The sequence below is a fragment of the Neomonachus schauinslandi genome, chromosome 6 (genome assembly GCF_002201575.2).
Source record: "Neomonachus schauinslandi chromosome 6, ASM220157v2, whole genome shotgun sequence".
In the NCBI taxonomy this organism is placed as follows: Eukaryota; Metazoa; Chordata; class Mammalia; order Carnivora; family Phocidae; genus Neomonachus; species Neomonachus schauinslandi.
Window position 1 is genome coordinate 40573220 of NC_058408.1, and position 19904 is coordinate 40593123.

General features: G+C 56.7%; 1 protein-coding gene across 1 annotated transcript in view; it reads left to right on the forward strand.

The window, feature by feature from the left end:
• Positions 1-10202, forward strand: part of QSOX1 (quiescin sulfhydryl oxidase 1) — a 33961-nt gene extending 23759 nt beyond the window's left edge. Inside the window, exons 9-12 of the mRNA XM_021682765.2 lie at positions 2116-2238; positions 2953-3100; positions 6439-6618; positions 8344-10202. Of these exons, the coding sequence (XP_021538440.1) occupies positions 2116-2238; positions 2953-3100; positions 6439-6618; positions 8344-9080 (1188 nt within the window). The 3' untranslated portion in view covers positions 9081-10202. The remainder of the gene's footprint in view (positions 1-2115; positions 2239-2952; positions 3101-6438; positions 6619-8343) is intronic.
• The last annotated feature ends 9702 nt before the right edge of the window (positions 10203-19904 follow it).

A 19904-nucleotide genomic window follows, 5' to 3' on the forward strand; every position in this document is an offset into this window, starting at 1 on the left:
AGCTGTCCCCGTCCACTGTGGGCTGCTACCCTGCAGTCTCAGTCATACCCTGCACCGGGCTTGCACTGCCAGGGACAGTGCCCTTCCCAGCCCACCCTGTGCAGGTGGCTGGGTAGGGCAGGGCCAGATGCCCTGGGGAATGTTCTGCGCTGATTCGGTGACCGTGGCTTTGCCTGGGTCCTCCACCGCAGTCTGAGCCTGGAGTGTAGCCGTGGTCACTGGGGAAGCAGGACCCGTGGATGCCACGGGGAAGGAAAGAAGGCTTTTCTGAATCTCCTCTTTTCCCTCCCCGTCACTGATCATAGTCTGACCAGGGCCTTGGCCCTAGCCACGCCTGCCTTATGCCTTTGTAGTTTCCTGCCGACATGGCTACTCTCTGAAGTGTAGCTCCTGCCTACTGGGGGTCTGCTGTGTGTCAGGCATTTAATCCTCTTGCCTTTGCCCAGTGGCAAGTATTACCCCCATTTAAGAGGCCCAGGTTGTTCAAGGGACTCGCCTTATGCCTCCCAGTGAGGAGGTGTTATGAGGATCTGAGATTTCTGGCTGCAGAGCCTGTGGTCCTTTCTTTGCCACACGGCCTCCTCATCTCTGAAGGTGAGGTGCAAGCCCCCTTCCCCCTGCACCTGTCTCCTTCTCCCTCCCTGCATCCTTTTGTCTGCTTCCAGATCCCCTGCCTTTGCTGCCCTACTTAAAACCCAAGGCTCCCTCCGGGCCGCTGAGGGCTGCTGAGTCAGATGCGGGCCTGGTCCCCTCCACAGGCTGACTGCTGACTCAGCCACCCCCCCACCCCGCGGTCCTGCCCCCCCCGCCCCCTCCACCCATGTCAGGCCTGCGGGCAGCCGGCGCTACCTCTGGGGGTGATCTGGGCCTCCCCATTAGGAACTGCCTGCCAGCCTCAGCCTCAGTCCTGGCCTTCGGCCCACCCGGCTCAGTCTGGGTGGTGCTGTCGCAGCCTGAAGCCCTTGGCCCCTCCCCCGGTCCCTGCTCTCTCCTGGAAGCAGCGGGCTGGACTGGCCACTGGGTGGCGTGCGGTCACCAGCCTTCCCGCTCCAGGCAGAGGGTGACTCCCTGAAGTCCAGAGCCCTTAATTCATCCTTCCTCCTGACACCAGGGCCTGAGAAGGAGGAAGGGTCCAAGTCAGGATGACGGGCGAAGGTCAGTGAGAAACACTGACTTGAAGCTGTAAATTCATGTTGAGAGCCCAGAGGCCTGAGTGAGCTGACCGAGAGGGAACATGTCAGAGACCAGATTCTTCCGGCCACTTCTCCCTCGGGGCCAGTGGCCAGCCCTGGAGGTTTGATGGGAATATGTAATGGTTTTCTCAGGGGACCGGGTCCATGGGCAGGTTTTTGTTTCGTGATCATTCTTTGCTCTTTTTCCTCCACAAGTTTCTCAGTGTCTTTGTCCTTTTGACCTGTGTCTTGGTGGTTTTATCTGACCTGCTCCGCTGGCCTCCCTCCCTTCTCCTGACCCCCGCCCCTGGGTGTGTGTGTGCACGCGCACGCACGCACACATATCTGTCCTCCTCCCTGGAGTCCTTGTGGTTTTAAAGTGCTGATACTAATCGGATTTCAGTTGACTTATTGTCAGAGTAGCTTTTCATGTTCCTCGGAGACTCTCGGGAGTTACCATCAAGGTCTGGACCTTGGCTACAAGCCCCCGGGCCACCTTGTCCCCACCAGCGGCCCGCGGAATACAGATGAAAGGCTGTTGGCCGGCCTCGCCCAGCAGTCAGCTGGTCTGTCAGAAGACCCGCAGAGAGGATCGCGTGGCCCAGGTTCCCAGCAGCCCTGGGAAGCCACGCAGGTGCTCAGCCTTCCTCCCAGGGGCAGTGTGGGGTCAGGGTCAGCTTTGAGAGAGGGAGGCCTGAGGGCCCAGCCTCACTTGGAGCCTCGGTCCTCTCCCCACCCCTTCCCTCACCTTGCCAGGTGCCCCAGAGCAAAGGTAGTGAGGAACCCGCATTTGTGTCTGAGGCAGAATGTTTTCCTGGTGGTTTCGGAGCATTTCAAGAAACTGCCTCGGCTCACTTCTGTGTAGCCCCCTACCCTCTGTGGGACCTCGGAGCTCCGGGGGAATTGCTTTTCCCTCCCCAGCTTCCCCTTGTGCCTCCCACAGCACTTCCCTGGCCAGCCCTTAGTCCAGAACTTCCTGCATTCCATAAATGACTGGCTCAGGAGGCAGCAGAGAAAGAAAATCCCCTACGGTTTCTTTAAAGCTGCCCTGGACAACAGGAAGGAGGTGAGTCTGGGGGCAACTGAAGTCCTTCTCTGTGTCCTTGGTGACTGGGGGGGTGGAAGGGGTTAACCCTGTAGCCTCTGACCTCTACCCACTTGCATTCAGGGAAGGAGTCCTTGATCTTGGTTGGGCCCTTCCACCAATAATTAATAAACTGCTACTTACTGAGCCGCCTGCATGCACATCTCACCTTATCTTCCCAGCATTAGCAGGAGGTAGCTCTTATCCCCATTTAGCAGATGGAGAAGCTGAGGTTAAGAGAGGTTAAGTAACTTGTCTAAGATCGTAGAGCCAGTAGGTGGTTGGGCCGGGATTTCAGACCGAGTGTGAGCCACCAGTTGTGAGCTAGTTTGTCGCCGGTGCTCCCAGCAGCCTGCAGACACACTGGGCCCCTCACACACAGCTGTACAGATGTGTCGGATGCCAAAGCTCCAAGGGACCTCAGAGGCCAAACCCCTCATTTTGCAGATGGGCAAGCTGAGGCTAGAATAAGGATGTGACTTGGTCTGTGTCAGGGCTTTTCAGATCTGCCGCTCCTCTGACGGGTGTAGCCGGTGGAAGGGAGATGCCACCTTCCAGGTGATAGACTGAGGAGGGACCTCATTTGTCTCAGGGCTGTGTGCTGACCTTCAAGTCTCCTGGAAGCTTCTTTCCTCACTGCCCATCCCGTTCTTTCTCTTTTCCATATATGCACTCGTGCACGTGTATGTTCCTCAGGGCGCTGTGATTGCCAAGAAGGTGAACTGGGTTGGCTGCCAGGGGAGTGAGCCACATTTCCGGGGCTTCCCCTGTTCCCTGTGGATCCTCTTCCATTTCCTGACAGTGCAAGCAGCTCGACACAATTTCGACCACTCACAAGAGACAGGTGAGCCCGAGGCCTGTGTCCCCGCCCGGCCTGGCCCTGCCCTCCACAGGCTCCCCACCACAGGCCCAGATGTAGCAGATTCTGCATTTGCAGCATGCACCCCACACACAAGCAGAATGGGGAGGACCTGGAGGAGCCACCCAGTCCTGTCCCTGGCCCCAGGTGGTGCCCCGTGCAAGGTCAGGGGCATAAGGTTTCTTTCTAGCTTTCTTGGAGCCACAAGCTTGCTTTGTTTACAGAACTTTGTGAAAAATTTGTGGTTCTATTTTTTATACTTCTATAAAGGAAAGAATTCTGTCTCAGTCTACGTGGCTGATAGTGTGCACTTTGAACAATTTGATTGTTTCCCATGGAAAAATCATTCTTTTTTTTTTAGAGAGGGAGTGTGCAAGCTGGGGGGGGGGGGAGGAGCAGAGGAGAGGGAGAGAGACTCTTAAGCAGACAGAGCCCGATGTGGGGCTCGATCTCACAACCCTGAGATGGTGACCTGAATTGAAATCAAGAGTCGGACGCTCAACCAACTGAGCCACCCAGGTGCCCCTGAAAAATCATTTTCTAAGGGAAGCTGGGGAAACACATTGCCCCTCCTGCCCTGTTCCCCCCTCAAACTGTGCGGCTGCCCTCCACCACCCACTCTGCCCCCACCCTCGCCTCACGGTCAAAGGGCAGGCGTCCAGTTTAGTCCATGCTGACTGGGGGTTATATCAGGGCCCTGCTCAGCCTGGAGGATGCAACGGTGGGAAAGAAAGCAGGGCCAGACAGCTGGGCGGAGGCAGAGGGAATTAGAGGAGCTGCGGGGTGCAGCCAGCCAGCCAGTCTGTCGGCCGGTTTTTATGGAACATCTTCGAAGGGTCGGGCCCTACTCTGGGAGCGGGTACGGTGGTGCATGAGACCAGAAGCCCCTGCCTCAGGGGACAATATTCCAGGGACGGGAGACAGTAAGCTTACCAGTAGATGTGATGACGAGTGCTCTGAAGAAGACACACTAGGTGGTGCGGAGGCGGGGGGTGGGGGTCTCGGGGAGGCCTCTCTGAGGAGGTGGCCCTGCGCTGACCCCTGACTGGTGAGACCGCCGGGGAGAGAGGTTTCCAGGCTGCACTGGCTTTGCTCGGGCTGCCCTAACAAAGTGCTACACACTGGGGCACTTACCCAGCAGAAACTTCTTTTCTCGCAGTTCCTGAGGCTGGAGACCCAAGACCAGAGTGTCGGGAGGGTCGGTGTCTGCTGAGACCTCTCCTTGGCTTGTAGATGACTGTTTTCTTCCTGTGTCTTCATGGGGTCTTCACTGGCTGTGTGCCGTGTCCAGATCTTCTCTTCTTCTATAGCTTGGAGCCCACCTTAGTGACCTCATTTGACCTTAATTACTTCTTTAGACTCTGTCCAGATACAGTCACATTCTGACATGCTCAACATAGTGTGGGGGGACGCGCGGTGCAGCCCGTCACACAGGCCAAGGACTAGCAGGTGCCGAGAACGAGTCTGGTGTGTGTGCACCCCCAAAAGGAGGCCAGTGGCAGAGCCCAGGGTTGGGGGGGGGGGGGGGGGGGGGCGGGCGGGGGGGTCTCGGGGGGGGGGGGGTTGGGATTTGTGAGTCAGCGCGATGAGACGCTCCTAGAGAGTCTCACAGGGGAGTGTCACCCACAATCGGGGCTTTAGAGAGACTGCTGCTGGGAGGAGGGCGGGCTGCCCCAGGCGTGGTGGAACGCTCCGGGAGAGGTGGTGGTGGCCTGACCAGAGCGGTAGGTGGCTTGTGGAAGAAGTGGCCAGACTGGGGAGTATTTTGAAGGTGGTGCTGAGAGGAATCTGTGGATGAAGAGTACGCGCGGGGGCAGGACCCAGAGTGGACCCCAGAGCTGTTGGGCCTGAGCATCTGGTGGACGGTGGTTCTGTGAGCTGAGAAATGGGAGGGTGTAGACAGTGGGGGACTCCTTGGTGTGTGCCCGCTGGCTGTGCGAATGGAGATGTGGACGGTGAGTCCAGGCCTCGGGGGCGAGGGCCAGGGTGCAGAGCAAAACCTTTGGGCCTTGTGGGCAGTAGCCTGTGGGTGATGTAGGTAAAGCGTCGGGACTGGGCAGCCAGAGGACGGCGCAGAGGCCTGCGCTCGGGGAGCCAGCGAAGGACACGGAGTGGCCGCTGCGATTTCAAGGGCCCGTGTTGGAAGAAGGAGGGTGTCGTCAGCCGAGCGGGGCCACGGTGCTGCATGAGTGTTGACGGGCGAGCTCTCGGGCAAGCACTGTCGTGGTGGGGCAGTGTGAGAAGGGCCTGGCTGGACGGGGTGAAGAGAAAGTAAGAGGCCGGGAAGCAGAGAGAACGGGGCAGTCCCTGGGGTCCCACAGGGGATGTCTTCATTGCAGTCGTCTTTACCAGTCAGAATGAGCCCCCATCAAGGGGGAAATCGATGACATGCTAACAAAAGAACGTATGTACAGCAGTGAAATCCTGTGGAGGCCAGAAGGGGTGAGGTTCCAGAGCACAGGGCAGGAGGGGGGAGGCGAGTACAGCTGTGGGCTGGAGGCAGGAGAGGGCAGCACTGAGGAGGCCCAGGAGGACAGAGGTGAGGCCTGGCCTTCAGGGCTGCTCAAGTTGCCAGGAATGATGGCGTGGGGAGTGGTTGTGAGCAGGACGCAGAGCGGGGTGCAGAAATCCTAGTGGATGGAGGGGTGGGACTGTGAGTTCGGGGGTTGGGGTCTTGCAACAGGACAGTTGGGAAGCAACCCACAGCAGGGAGGATCCTTCCACTACCCTCAGGCCTGACGTATGGGGAGTGGAAGACAAAAGGGTCTAAGGGGGGCATGTTTCAGGGAGCCCAGGGTCAGGGCAGGAAGGTGAGGGGAGTATTCAGAGGTGGGTGCCGATGCCAATCCAGGGGGCACCGTGGGAGGGAGTGGGGGGCAAGGGGAGATGGAGACAAAGCGGGAGATGTGCAGAGCCAGATCCAGAGGAACCCCTCAGTCAGTGCCTGAGGGAACAGGAAGCCTAAGGTGGGTTGGGCACAGGAGGGGTGCAGAGGACGGGGTGGTGGGCCGTCTGGCCCCTGCCTGCTTCTGCAGACAGGTCTCAGAGAACCTAAGTGTCCTGCCGACGAGTTTGGGCCTTATCCCAAGTGTCAGTCAGTGACAGGGACCGGGATGAGTGGCAGAGAAAGGAAACTGGGATTCAGGACTTTGGGAGGAGATGGGGTCGACTGTAAAGGTGACCCCTGGAGGGCGGACGGGTATGCAAGGAGGCTGCGGGCCCCTCATCAGAAGGTGGGCCTGCGGCAGGGGCAGTGGTGGGCTGGCGGGCGCAGGCGGCCCCCGAGGCCCCCATGGCCGGAACAGCGTCTCTTCTGCCCATAGCCAGGGCCCAGGAGGTCCTCCAGGCCATCCGAGGCTATGTGCGCTTCTTCTTCGGCTGCCGGGACTGTGCCAGCCACTTCGAGCAAATGGCCACGACCTCCATGTCCCGGGTGGAGAGTCTGAACAGCGCCGTGCTCTGGCTCTGGTCTAGCCACAACAAGGTCAACGCTCGCCTCGCTGGTAAGGAAGGGCCCCCTCCAAGACCGGAGTCACCACAGAGGGAGAGGGAGGTGGGGGAGGGGGGGTTGGGGACCTGGACCAGAGGTAGGAGACAAGACACTCATTGTCCCCGAGGTAGCACCCGGTGTTTCACAGTGCACAGAGCCCTTCCACATGCTCTGCCTGTCCTGCTGACGTAGGGCGGTGTCCTTAGACCCATTTTCCTGATGAGGAAGCTGAGGCTTTGACACTCTAGGACTGGGTCTTCCAAGGCCACTGCTCACTCTTTCCCCTGCACCAGGGCCCCTTCCTCGGAACTCTTGGGGCCCCTCTCCCACCTCCCCTGTTCTGCCTTCTGCCTTTTGGCCCCTTCCTTACTCAAACCAACAGGGAGGAGAGAGCTGAGTTTTTCCATCCACTGGGAGGGTTCTAGCAATGAAATGTGCTGGAAGAGAAAGACCATGTCCTTCCTAGAAAAAATGGACTGATCCCCATAGCAGGAGGCCTTGTCTTCTGAGGGTCCCCACTTCCAGTGTTTTCTGTCCCCGGGGCACAGGAGTCTGATGTGTCCAATAGGCAGAAGCGTCAGACTCCAGGGTGACCAGAAGCGGGCGGGTGGGGAGGGAGCCATCTGTGGTCGGGAGCCTGGGCTTATCTGTGGGGAGAGGGGAGAGCACGTGGCGACAGACCCCCCAGTGGTGGGAGGTTAAAGGAGCCGAATGGAGCAGGTGGTGGCTCAGGCAGCTGGGCTTTCTCTGTCTCCTGGGGCCTCCCGCTGGGCTTTGAAAGGAAGACACGTGCCTGAGTCTCCTCTCACCCCTTCCCTCCCTGCTGCCCCGCCCCCACCACCACATGCTCCGTTTGACCCTCCAGCCTCATGACCTGGGCGGGCTCCCTGCTTCCCCCCAGGGGCCCGGCCGCCGCTGGAGGCTCGATCTGGGGCTTCTCCTGGAGGGGCCCAAAGGAAGGCAGGACCCTGACCTCTGTGGTGGGGTCCTTCCAGATCAAACTAGGAACAGTGCTCACTTGGCAAGGCTGGTCACTACTGCTTCTCATGGGACTTTGGAATTTACTCGATGTCCCCTCCCCAAAATAACCATTTGGACTTTCACATCACTTGCCGCTGCTTCATTCTGGCCAGCACCTTTTTCTGCCCCTGTGAAATCCTTTAGGAGAGCTGCCTCCTCCAAGAGATCTGGGCTGATGGCCGTCCCCGGGCAACCCTGGGCCAGTGCTTCCTGACTCTCCCGAGTGCCCTCTTCCCCATCCAGGCCCCCAGGCGCCCCTACGCCCACCCCTCAGAGCCCACCCGAGCAGGAAATCCCACTGACCCCTACCCCAGAGAGGGCTGCTATGGCATACGGGAGAACACCTGTGGGATGACCACGTGCCACGAACTCTTGTTTTAAAACACATTTTCCCCAAAAAAAACAAAACCAAAAAAAAAGAAATAATAAAACACATTTTCCCTTTAACTACCAAAGTAAGGAAGGGGCAGCAGGGGGCTGTTGTCCACCCCTGGCAGGCTGTGGCGACTGCAGGGTGGGAGGCCTCCGTGGCCAGAGCAGCCCCAGCACCGCTGGCGGGCCCCGTGGGCCCTGTGCATCTCCCCCACCCGTCACCTCTGAGGGCAGCGGGGAGCCCTTTCTGCAGATGAGGACGCGAGCACTCTGAGTGAGGAATGGGGTCTGGGCTCCGAGGTGGGCCCAGGGGTCACCGCCAGCCCGTGTGTGCTCCCCTCCGCAGGCGCTGCCAGCGAGGACCCCCACTTCCCCAAGGTGCAGTGGCCGCCCCGCGACCTCTGTGCCTCCTGCCACAACGAGCTTCGGGGCACGCCTGTGTGGGACCTGGACAACACCCTCCGATTCCTCAGGACCCACTTCTCCCCAAGCAACATCGTCCGGGACATGCCTTCCGCTCGGCCGGGCCCCCGGATGCTTGCCCAGAGGATGGCAGCCGGGAATTTTACTCTGGGCCCCGAGAAGGCGGGGATCGAGGTGGGCCCCGGGACCAAGTCCCCCGGAACCGCTGTTCCTGACGTTCCAGCCGAGAGGCTCAGGGCGAGTCACCCCCAGGATGTGCTCCTTGGCCCCAGTATGACCCCAGCCGACACAGCAGAGCTTCAGAGGGACGAGGTGGAGCAGCCGAAAGGGCAGCCACACTTGAGCAAGCGGGACACAGGAGCCGTACTGCTGGCTGAGTTCCTGGCGGAGAAGAACCTCCCCAGAGGCCCTGCAGAGCTAAGGCGATTAGGTCGCAGCTCGAAGCAGCTGGCCAGCATCCCTGATGGGGGGCTGGAGGCTGCGCCCATGCGGGGCCAGGACCAGTGGCTGCAGGTGCTGGGAGGGAACTTCTCCCACCTGGATATCAGCCTCTGTGTGGGGCTCTACTCCCTGTCTTTCATGGGCCTCCTGGCCGTCTACACCTACTTCCGGGCCAGGATGAGGGCGCTGAAGGGCCATGCGGGCCACCCCACAGCCTGAACCGTTTGACTTGGGAGGGGGGCAGGGACGGGAGCTGCCACTCGTGGTGCTCTCCCAGCCCCCTGCCCCTCGCCCCTCTCCCCGTGTTCCTTGTCCCGGGAAATCCAGGGAAACCAGTTGCTCCAGTGAACCTCCTTGGGCCCTCTGGGAAGGAATGTTCCATAGACATGAGAGCATGCGTAGGGTTTGTGTTCATCTGACAGCACAGCAGAGGGCAGCCTTGGGCAGAGCGGTTGGGAGGCTCAGTCCCTGGCCTCCCAGCACCAGATTCCTCTCTCTTACCTTATTTGAAGTCCTGCCTGTTCTCGCTGAAGCTTCCGTGTCTCCATCTGGTCTTGGCCCTAAACTGGGGCAAGCAAGGCCATGGATCCCCAGGTTCCCCACCCAGAGGAGGGTTCCCCGGCCTAGTGGGCTAGAGCAGAACTCTTCACTATATTCCAGGGCTCCGTCCATCCTCCTCCCTTCAGGATGCAAAGAGGCCTTTGTGCCAGAGAAGGAAGGCCCTCCGTGGCCTGTACATCCTCCAGCCCCTCGTATCTCCAGGGCGGGGTGTGCTTTTGGGTGTGGGGGGGGGTTGGTCTGGAAGCTTCTGAAAGTCCTGCTGGTCTCCCAGGTGAGGCTTGGGGTCAGGGTTGGAGGGAGGAGAGCTGCTGGCTCCTTCCCCAGACCTCCGCTGCTGGAGCTGGTGTGGACTTGGGCAGGTGATGGCCAGGGGGCTGGGTGGTGAGCGGCTGGCTTAGGCGGGACCTGAGGGGGGCTAGTATGGGATTTAGGGAGAGTTACTGGTGTCTTTAGTGCCTTGGCTCTGGGCCTAGCTGTGAGGGAAGAGGGGAGCCTCAGGGAAAAGACGGTTGCTTCAAATGTGCTTTGGCTCCTCCCTAGTGGACTCTACCCCTTTTGGAGCTGGGTCTTTTGTCTTTTGATTTTGGTCTCCAAAACAGATGCTAATCTTTGAATGTGGAGGGTGCTGGAGTGAGGGGCGTATCCTCTCTTGAGGGTCCACCTCCCATCGTGTAGAGGTTAAAAGGGTCAGAGGGGAGGGTGGCTCTGTACACATGCTTGATTCCCACTCTACCCCACTGCCTGGGAGGGTTGCGGAATAAATTATTTTTGTTAAAGCAAGCCCTGGTGTGTTCTTTAACCTGCTGTTTGGGGACCTCGTGTCCAGAATGCACAGAATCCAGCCTCTGTAGGCATCCAGCCTGATGTGATTGCCCTTGGCTCACGTAGCTCCTGCCCTGCAGGGGACAAGGTGCCCTGGCACCGCCCCTTTCTCCTGGATGGGGTCCTCCTGCGCTGCCCCTTCCATCTCCACGGGCGCCGGGGCACAGAGCTTGGTGGAGGTCTCATGCCGCCGCCTCCTGTTTCCCCAGCTTCCCCTGGAGCCCCTTCCTCTGTGCTTCCAGTTCTGCTCCTGGAACCTTCCTCTGCACCTGCGCAGCCCTCCACAGCTGCGCCTTCTGCATCTCCCGCGCTCTCTCAAGGAAGGAGAGGGTTTGTGAGAGCAGGACTGCACCAGCTCTTCAGCAGGGAGGAGTCAGCCGGATCGGAGAGCCTGCCCCTAATCCGGCCCGCCGGGTTTGCAAGGCTCGGAGCAGCTGGTAATGAACCTCATTAAGGGGGGCAGGAGCCCCAATCCGATTTGGGGTTTTCTCTTTGACATCTTCACTCTGCTCAGATGGCCTTGGCACTGGGTGGAGCAGGGGGGATGCCAAGCAGGCTCCCTCTGCGAGGGCAGCTGGGATGGGGAGCACAGGCAGGGGTCAGAAGCCCCCCAATCCCTGCTTCTGTCAGCCCTGTGTTACCTCTTTAGCCGGATAGAGTCCAGCCTGGAGCCTCTCTGCGGGCCTGTCGTCTGCCTGCAGGTTCCCTCTCTGAGTCGCTCCTCCATCTGTCCCCTCTGCTCTCCTAAGCCGGCTCTGCCCCTCTCCCCCTGCCCCACTGGGGCCTGGCTGGGAGGCTGACAGGCCAGCACCCAGGGCAGGGTGACCCTGGCCTGCAAGAAGGAGAAAGAGGTCCCAGGGCCAGTGCACACTGGGCCAAGACCACCTGGGACCTGACACAATGTCAAGGGCAGAGAGCCCTTCTAGCGCCAGTGAGTCAGGCCCCAGGAGGGCCCCGGCAGTGGGTGTGGGCCTCCTTCTCACAGCCAAGCCTTTCTTGGGCTGTCCCAGCCGCTCTGATTGATAAACAAGGGTGGGCCCCCTCCTTAGCGGGGCTGCTGCCTTTCACCTTGATTTCCCCAGGGCGCGCTCAGCGGCATCGGCAAACTGGCTTGCCCACCAGCCCGTCCCCTCCCTGCAACCCATCTGCCAGGCTGGGAGCCCAGGCTTCTGCGACTTGAACTCTGCTTGCCGTTCTAGATGGTTCTCTGCATCCTGGGAGAGCCCCCACGCAGGAGAGGGTCCTCAGAGGAGTCCTGCAAAGCAAAGGCTAGTTGTTCTGGGACCGAACAGAGAAATTCCCCGCTCCCTGGGATGCTACCTACTGAGCATTAAAGAATGATTTCTTAAGAGATGGAGGCAACTGAGCTGCCTTTTGAAAAATGAGTGGGTGTTAGCAAGGAAAATGAGGAGGAAAAAGGCATCACAGGCCGAGGGGAAAGCCCATGCCAAGTCCAAGAAAGAAAAATAGTGAATACAAGAAATTCTCAGTAAAAAAATGTAGAAAAAATCTTTTGTTAAAAAAAAATTTAGGGGGTGCCTGGGTGGCTCAGTCGGTTGAGCGTCCGACTCTTGATTTCGGCTCAGGTCATGATCTCAGGGTCTTGAGATCCACGGGGGTGTCTCCTTGAGGATTCTCTCTTCCTGTCCCTCTGCCCCTCTTCCCTGCTCTCTCTCTCTCTCAAAATGAATAAATCTTTAAAAAAATTTAAGGATTTTTTCGGTGCTGCACTGGACTAAAGCCGGGGGTACACAGAAGATGAGGTTCCCGCTGTTGTGGAGTTTCCAAGCTAGAGGAAGAGACAGAGGAGAGGAAAATGTGCTAAATGCTCCTTAAGGAGGGACCAGCAGGAGGGATTGGGGGAGGCTTCCCTGAGGCCTGAAGGATGAGAAGCCAGGAAGTGGGAGGGAAGTGGGGGAACCACAAGCCCAAGGGGCTGCTTTGTTCAGAAGCCACCGCCAGGCTGGTGAGGTCCCAGGGGGTGGCCCCCCCCCAGCCTGGTAGCCTTGGCATGGGGTAGGGGTGGGGGGCCGGTGCAGCACATCATTCCCTGGGTGTGGGGGTGAGGAATAGGCTCTAGGGGACCCACACAGTCTTGGCCCTGGAGAAAGTGACCAGCAGTGGAAGGAGGAGGAGGAGATCTGGTTCATTCCCCTGGCTTGGCTGCTAACCAGCTGCATCTGACAGTGGGTGAACCAGTCCGCTCCTGGGTCTCAGCCTCCTCACATCTAAGGTGAAGGCCTCAGATGAAGCTTCATGGTCCCTAGGGGGCCTTTACATCTCTGAGAGTGATTTCAGCTAATTCCTTGTCAGCTCAGTGAGGGGCTTGTCCCTTCAGAACCTTCCAGAAAGGACTCCTGGCCAAAGGAAATCGTAGCTTATATGATTTGTGTCCTTCTGGAAGCCCAGGACAACTATGAGAAGGGAACGCTCACTCATACCAGCCTGCAGCCTGCACCCCACAGGTGTCCTCTGCCCCTGCACTGCCTGAGTCCCTCCAGGACCGCCTCCCTGGGCCAGCTCCAGGGCAAGCCCAAGGACCCCTCCCTAATGTCCCTATTCTTCCCCTTCGCCTCATTTCAGGGCCAACCTCCTATGAGGGCAAAGGCTGCTTCTTAGGCAGGTTGATAAGATTTCCCCATTCACATATACACAGCTTTAAGAACGAAACCAAACTCCAAGGAGAGCAATTTAATTTTCACCCCTGATCCTCTGTGGCTGGCTTGCCCCTTCCTCAGGCCTGCCTCTGCATCCCCCACAATAGCGGAGAGCCCTGGCTTCTCCTGGCTTTTTCAACCTCGCCCCGACTGTCCCTCACACTTGCTTTCTCCCTTCCTCTGCAGCCCTGGGGGCTCCCTCACACCCAAGAGGAAAAACAACTGCCCTTCTCATTCCTCTCTCTCCTGCGCTGGGTCTTAGCCCTCCTGCCTGGGCCCCGGCAGTGCAATCTCCTTGATAGTGAGTGGCCCCATGCCCTCGGGATCCCAACTCCTGGAGCGACTCTGCTCACCACACTCAGGGACCCCTCAAAGCTTTGGTCTCTGCTCTGGAAGAGAGCACCCCTAGTGAGCACCTCCAGGAGGGTGGCTGGAGCCCAGGGGTTGGTGGCCCCATCTCTCTGCTCCCCCTCCCTGGCCCCTTCTCTCTAGGCTTCACCTCTGCCGAGGGAATGTGTGGGCTGGGCTTGGGTCACAGGCAGGAAGGAAAGAATCTAGAAGTCATAAGGCAAAAGTGGGGGACCTCTGCCAACATGAGGCAATGATGTTAGGGGGTGCTCCACGGGGGCATTGACCTTGGGGGAGTCAAGGAAGACTCCAGGAGCATCTGTTTAGATTTTAGGGTGAGATCCGTTATGGCTGGGCTCGCAAGTTTCCAGGTACCTCTTTGGCAAGACTTGCTCATCTCTATACTGAGAGCAAAAGGCCTTTCCCTGGGGCTGCCGGGCTCATCCAGAGGAAAATGGGCCTCCGTGTTGCCTGCTAAACCCCCCTCCTCCACCACCGAGAGGGCATGACTTGCCTCTCCCCACTGTGTGTCTGGAAGACTCTCCACCCCAGAAGTGCAGGGTGTGGTTGGGACCAAGGACCTCATCTAGCGGGGCACCTGGGTGGCTCAGTCCTTAAGCGTCTGCCTTCGGCTCAGGTCAGGGATCGAGCCCCACATCGGGCTCCCTGCTCCGCGGGAAGCCTGCTTCTCCCTCTCCCACTCCCCCTGCTTGTGTTCCCTCTCTCACTGTATCTCTGTCAGATAAATAAAATCTTTAAAAAAAAAAAAAGAAGAAGAAGAACCTTGTCTAGCTTGAACCTGCTCTGCGGTGTCCCCGCTGAGTCCTCAAACATCAAAGCTTCTGAGGGTCACAGAGTTCTGCCTTGAAGAGAGAAGGGCTGTTTAGCAAATGATGTGGAGAATATTGATTATTTGAGGAAAATTCAGCTAAGAGCCCACCTTCACACCATACGCAGTGATGTAAAAAGAACAAGGCATAGGAAAATATCGTCAAATACTTCACTGTTTTTGTAAGCATAAAAGCCATGGAAAATATAACTGAAGTGAGTGTTTGCTCCACCAATTTTAAAAAATAAGTTAAAAGTGAAATCAAGCTACATGTTAAAAAACTGGGAAAATATGTGCCTTAAATATGACAAAGGGATGTGGCTATTATGAAACGTGCAATTGTAAGAATGAGGTCAGTTGGGCGCCTGGGTGGCTCAGTCGTTAAGCGTCTGCCTTCGGCTCAGGTCATGATCCCAGGGTCCTGGGATTGAGTCCCGCATCGGGCTCCCTGCTCCGCAGGGAGCCTGCTTCTCCCTCTCCCACTTCCCCTGCTTATGTTCCCTCTCTCACTGTGTCTCTCTCTGTCAAATAAATAAAATCTTTAAAAAAAAAAAAAAAAAAAAGAATGAGATCAGTTCACGTGTATTGACATAGATGCCCAAGAAGGATACATTTCTGTAAACATAAATATTACCACATTTATTTATTATTTAAAAGTGCATGTAGAGGGCACCAGCTGGCTCACTCAGAAGAGCGTGTGACTCTTGATCTTGGGGTTATAAGTTTGAGCCCCACGTTGGGCGTAGAAATTACTTAAAAATAAAATATTGGGTGCTTGGGTGGCTCAGTCGGTTATGCATCTGACTCTTGATTTCAGCTCAGCTCATGATCTCAGGGTCGTGGGATCGAGCCCCACATCGGGCACCATGCTGGGCATGGAGCCTGCTCAAGATTCTCTCTCTCCCTCCGCCTCTCCCCCACCACCACTCGGGCTCTCTCTCTCAAATAAATAAATAAGTCTTTAAAAAGATTAAAATAAAATCTTAAAAAACCAAGAATGTATGTAGTTATAGTTATATAGAGATATATAAATGTTGATGTTTGTCTACCAAAAGTCTGGAAGACTATACACCAAACTCTGACCAGTGGTTATATCTACAAAGTGAGGTTAGGGTGGCCTGGAATCAGGGTTGGGACTAGAGTGAGGCAAGGAAGTTACCAGGGGCACAAAATTTAAGGAGACCCTTATCCTCAGGGTTGGCACCTGAGAGTGAGCGCTGCCTTAAACTGGGGACCCTGGGTGTCTCCATAGCCTCACCCTAGTCCTGGCTCTGACCTAAATACTTAAATACCTTTTTGAATTTTTGCAATAAATACATTTCTTTTGAAAATGTATTTTCAAATGTATTGAAAAGAAAGAATAACAAGGAAAATATATAGGATTAAAGGATTTTAAAGTTCTTTTTTTTAAAGATTTTATTTATTTATTTGACAGAGAGAGAGAGCACAAGCAGGGGGAGCAGCAGAGGGAGAGGGATGCAGAGGGAGAGGGAGAAACAGGCTCCCTCTGACTGAGCAGGGAGCCCGACGTGGGGCTCAATCCCAGGACCCCGGGATCATGACCTGAGCCAAAGGCAGATGCTTTACCAACTGAGCCACCCAGGTGCCCCTACTGGGTTCTTTTTAAAAAGATTTTGTGTCACTCATTGTTTTCAATAGGTTATACGCGATTAAGTGTTCTAAAAATTCAAAAGGACCTAGAGTGCCAGGTGTCTGTCCCTGGCCTGCCTGCCAGGCTCTCAGGTCCCTCCCTGGAAGCCGACGGTGCCCCTGGCTTCTCGTGCGTCCTTTCAGACCTGTTCTCTGCAGACCCAGGGAGAGACACACACTACACACACCACCGGCACCTTGTGTGTCACTTCACGCTACATCTCGAAGACCCTCCCGCGTCACAGACACGGACGGCCAACCCATGCGGGGTCCTGTCTCTGGGGGGCACCCTGCTCTAGCCCCTTCCCGGTCCCCCTTCCGAGCTCCAGTTGTGGCTTCCGGTGCCGCTGACGGCCTTCCCTGGGCACCTCTCTCCAAGTCCCCCCATGGCTGCAGCCCAACGTTGACCGAGGCTTCCTCTGCAAGCCGGCTCCCTGTCTTGGCAGCCGGAGGAGTTCCCTTCACTCCTCCAGCCCTGGAAGCCTCCTCCCGCCGGTCCTGCGAGGGATGCTCCCCTCTTGCCTGTGGCCGCCCCGCTCTGATCCACAGGGAGAGAGCCCACACTGCTTGGGTTAGTAACATGCCTCCCCACAGTGGCCCCAGGAGGCCTCTCCTTGCTTATCTTCCTCAGAATCACAGCCACTGGCGCATTGGCTACCTCTGCCACCGCGGGACGTTCAGCTTTCCCCCACTCTCGGGGTTTTTTTCAGCAGCAAAGTAGGGTCAGGGACATCCAGGCACTGGGGACGCAGAGAGGAGTAAAAGGAGGATCTCTGATGACATTTTGTGACGAGATGGGAGGAAGAGACAGACTCCAATCAGGTAAAGAAATAAAGGAACAAGGATCTCACAGAGTGATCATGCTACAGGAGAAAAGAAGCAGGACTTTCTTCCTTAGGACATGAAGATCTCACTACACTGAGAGACAGTCTGTGGTTATGGATGGGCAGGTCAACATTGTAAGAGAGAAAAGTTCTCTTCAAATTAACCTGAAATTCAGTGTAACACCAATCAAAAGTCCAGATGGATTTTTTTTTTTTTTTTTTTTTTTTGTAAAACTCATGCCCTGAGCCAAAACGGGCAACCTTTTTCTAAAATGTATATAGGTAATTAAAGGTCCATGGATTACTAAGTCAGTCTGAGGGGGGAAAGGGAGTAGAGTAGGGGACTTGCCCTTTGAGAACTTTTTTTAAGTGTGATTTTTACCATAGGAACCAATGGCTCATAATAAAAAGTTCAAAGGAGGACCCATGACTATGGGGACCCGTGAGCTAGGACTAGGAGAGCATTAGACACCGATCGGCCAGAGGTGGTGGGAAACTGGCTCACTATATGGAGGAAAAGGAAACGGGACCTCTGCCTTGCACCGAAGATGAGCCCAAATGGATTTAAAACCTAAACGTGAAAGATTAAAAGTTACAAAGCTAATAAAAGAGCATGTGGGAGCGTATCATTGCAACACAGGGAGGGAAAAGCACTTCTTAAGAACCAAAGAGCACCACCCACAAGGTGAAGAGGAGACAGATTTCGTAGACCACATGAACAGTTTCTGTTGGATGAAGGACACCACAGGCGAGTGAGCAGAGGGTTGACAGGCTGGGAAGAGGTATTTGCAGTGTCTAAACCCCCCCTCGGGCCCCAGGACAACCCCCGAACCCGTAGGGAGGCCTGGCGGGAGAGTCTCAGCACTGGGATCAGGGAGGGGGGGGCACTGAGGAGGAGACCTCGATGGCAGGACAATGACTGTCCCAGCCCTCTCCCAGCCGAGTGCGAGGGGCTCCCCGAGACCAGTTTCATTCACGGCCAGTCCGGGGCCAGACCATGAGCCCCAGCCCTGAAATGTGTGTGGTAAAATGGACAAATTACCCTGACAAGTTCCAATTTTCACTCTGCAGGAGCAATTCCCTGCAGGCCTGTTCCAGAGTGGCAAGTGTGAAATGCAGCCTTCACGGTGGATTACCAGCCTGAAGGAAGCTGGGGGGCGGAGGGGCGGAACATGGGGCTAACTCTGCTTCTCCATGGCAGAATTCCTTTCTGTGTTCAGCCGGTGGCCTGAGCAACACTTCCTGTCACCACTGTCCCGTTTCTGTAACTGCACAGACCGAAGCAAAGTTGTGCGTGTGTTTTGGGGGTGGAGGGGACTTGCTACCTCAGGCCACAGTGGCGGACGCTTCAGACTGTGGAACCAAGAGTCTCCCACGGAAGTGCTGCTCCCGACACTTTGTCCCCTCAGTCACAGACCCAGCCCAGAGTCAAGGGGAGGGGGCTCCACAAGGTTGCAAATACCAGAGATGGAGTTCATTCGGGGTCACCAGTGTGACACACTACCACGTGGCCTTTTCTGACTGGTATAAACACCAAAGGTCTGCTCCGGGCATGAGCATGTGGCGTGGTGTGCATAGTCCTCAAGGGTGGGGCCCCCCCGAATTGTAACTAAATCTTTGAGAGCGATTCATTTTTGTGTTTTCAGGAAAGAGTCAACAATCTAAAATCCAGTGACACGTCAGTGGGCCCCTTTGAAAAAGCCAAGATCTAGTTGTGGAGATCACCTCTTACTCCTATCATTGCAGGTTAAGGAAATGGTGGAAAAGCAAGTAACTCCAGATGCTAAGGTCATTTTGAAAGTATTTGCAACAATGCAAGTGCTAACTATAAAGCATATGTAATAGGCACGCACACACCAGCAAGATCACACTTTCAACCGAATTTATTCAAAGGTCGACTTTGGGGGAATGGTGATAGTCCTGTGCAGAACTGCCTGGAAATGGCCTGGACTGCCTCTGAAAAGAGAGAGCCCCGGATGCCTGCCCTGCAGGGGTGCACAGACAGGGGCTGAGGCAGGGGTGCGCAGACAGGGGCTGGGGCAGGGGCTAGGCTACAAGTCCTCTCGGTCGCTTCCAGTCTGAGGACCTGGTTCTGTGCTGCTGGAGGCACCTGGGACTGGGTGCTGGAGGTGAGGAGGGGCGAGCACTTGGAGAGGAGGAGAGGAGCAGCTTGCATCCTGGGCCTGGGGAAGCCATCTGAGGGTTTGCAGGCGGGAGCCCCCAGCCTCCCTGCAGCGACAGGGACTGAAGTAGGAGGCTGATGTGGCTTTTCCTGCATCTCCATGACCAGGTCACCATCCCAGGCTTTCCCCTCCTTCTTAAACTCATCACGGGGACCCCGGACCCATGTAATAAAGTCTGCAGAGAGCCGAGGGAGAGCAGGAAGTCCATAAAAAGCCAGGGCCCATTAGGGGCGAGAGGTAAGCGGGGCCCTGACAGCTGTAACTGTGAGGATCCAGCCGGCGACCACACCAATAACGGGTCCGACAGCCTAACCAGGCCTGACAGGGCCACCAGCGGAGCTCCGTGCTCAGGGCACAGCTGCTCGGAGCCTCACCACCGCCCCAGGGAGGATGTGCTCAGGCTTCTCCCGTTCCTGGGCTGTAGCAGTGGATGACTTAGGAACTCCCTTTCTCCCTCACCCGTTCACGTAACAGGTATTTACGAAGACGCCGTAATAGGCTGGGCCCTGGAAGCGTAATGGTAAATAAGACCGGTTCTTTATTGTCAGCAGAGAGGTGTAAAGAAAGGGGCAGAGGACCTCATAACAGCATTTGTTACCATCTACGGAGGCCTCTTAAGAGCCCGGCCCTGAGCCTCATCCTGAGAGGCAGGTGTTAACTCCTGTGGTTAAACAACTTGCCCAAGGACTCCAGCGCTGAACCCTCTTGCAGTAAGATTGCCTTTGGAGGGTGAGGCCCATGAGAATCAACAGTCCTTGAATGCCTTCTCAGAACCACCCGAGAGGGCCCCCGTAACTATGTGCCTGGACCAGGATAGGGGTACCCAAGTCCAGTCAAGGGCATGTTATCAGGAATGTTCTTGTCATGAAGATCGTTAGAATCCTAAGGGGGGTCTGCCCCTTGTTAGTAAAGGGGGTGAATGGGTAGAGGGTATTCTTAGGGATCAGGGGCCTTGTCAACACTATTGGGGTGTCTGAGGCCGGGAAGCCGGACCTTGGGAGACAGACCAGCAGCCTCCAGGCTATCTGTAACACCAGTTAGTTCCCAGGACTCACCAAGTGCCTTCAGATGCTAAACTCTCACCCTGACGTTGGGCAGGGGGCGGAGTCTGGGTAGAGGCTCACTGGAGCCCATCTCTGGGCAGGAGCCGTCCCACTGACAGGCTGGCC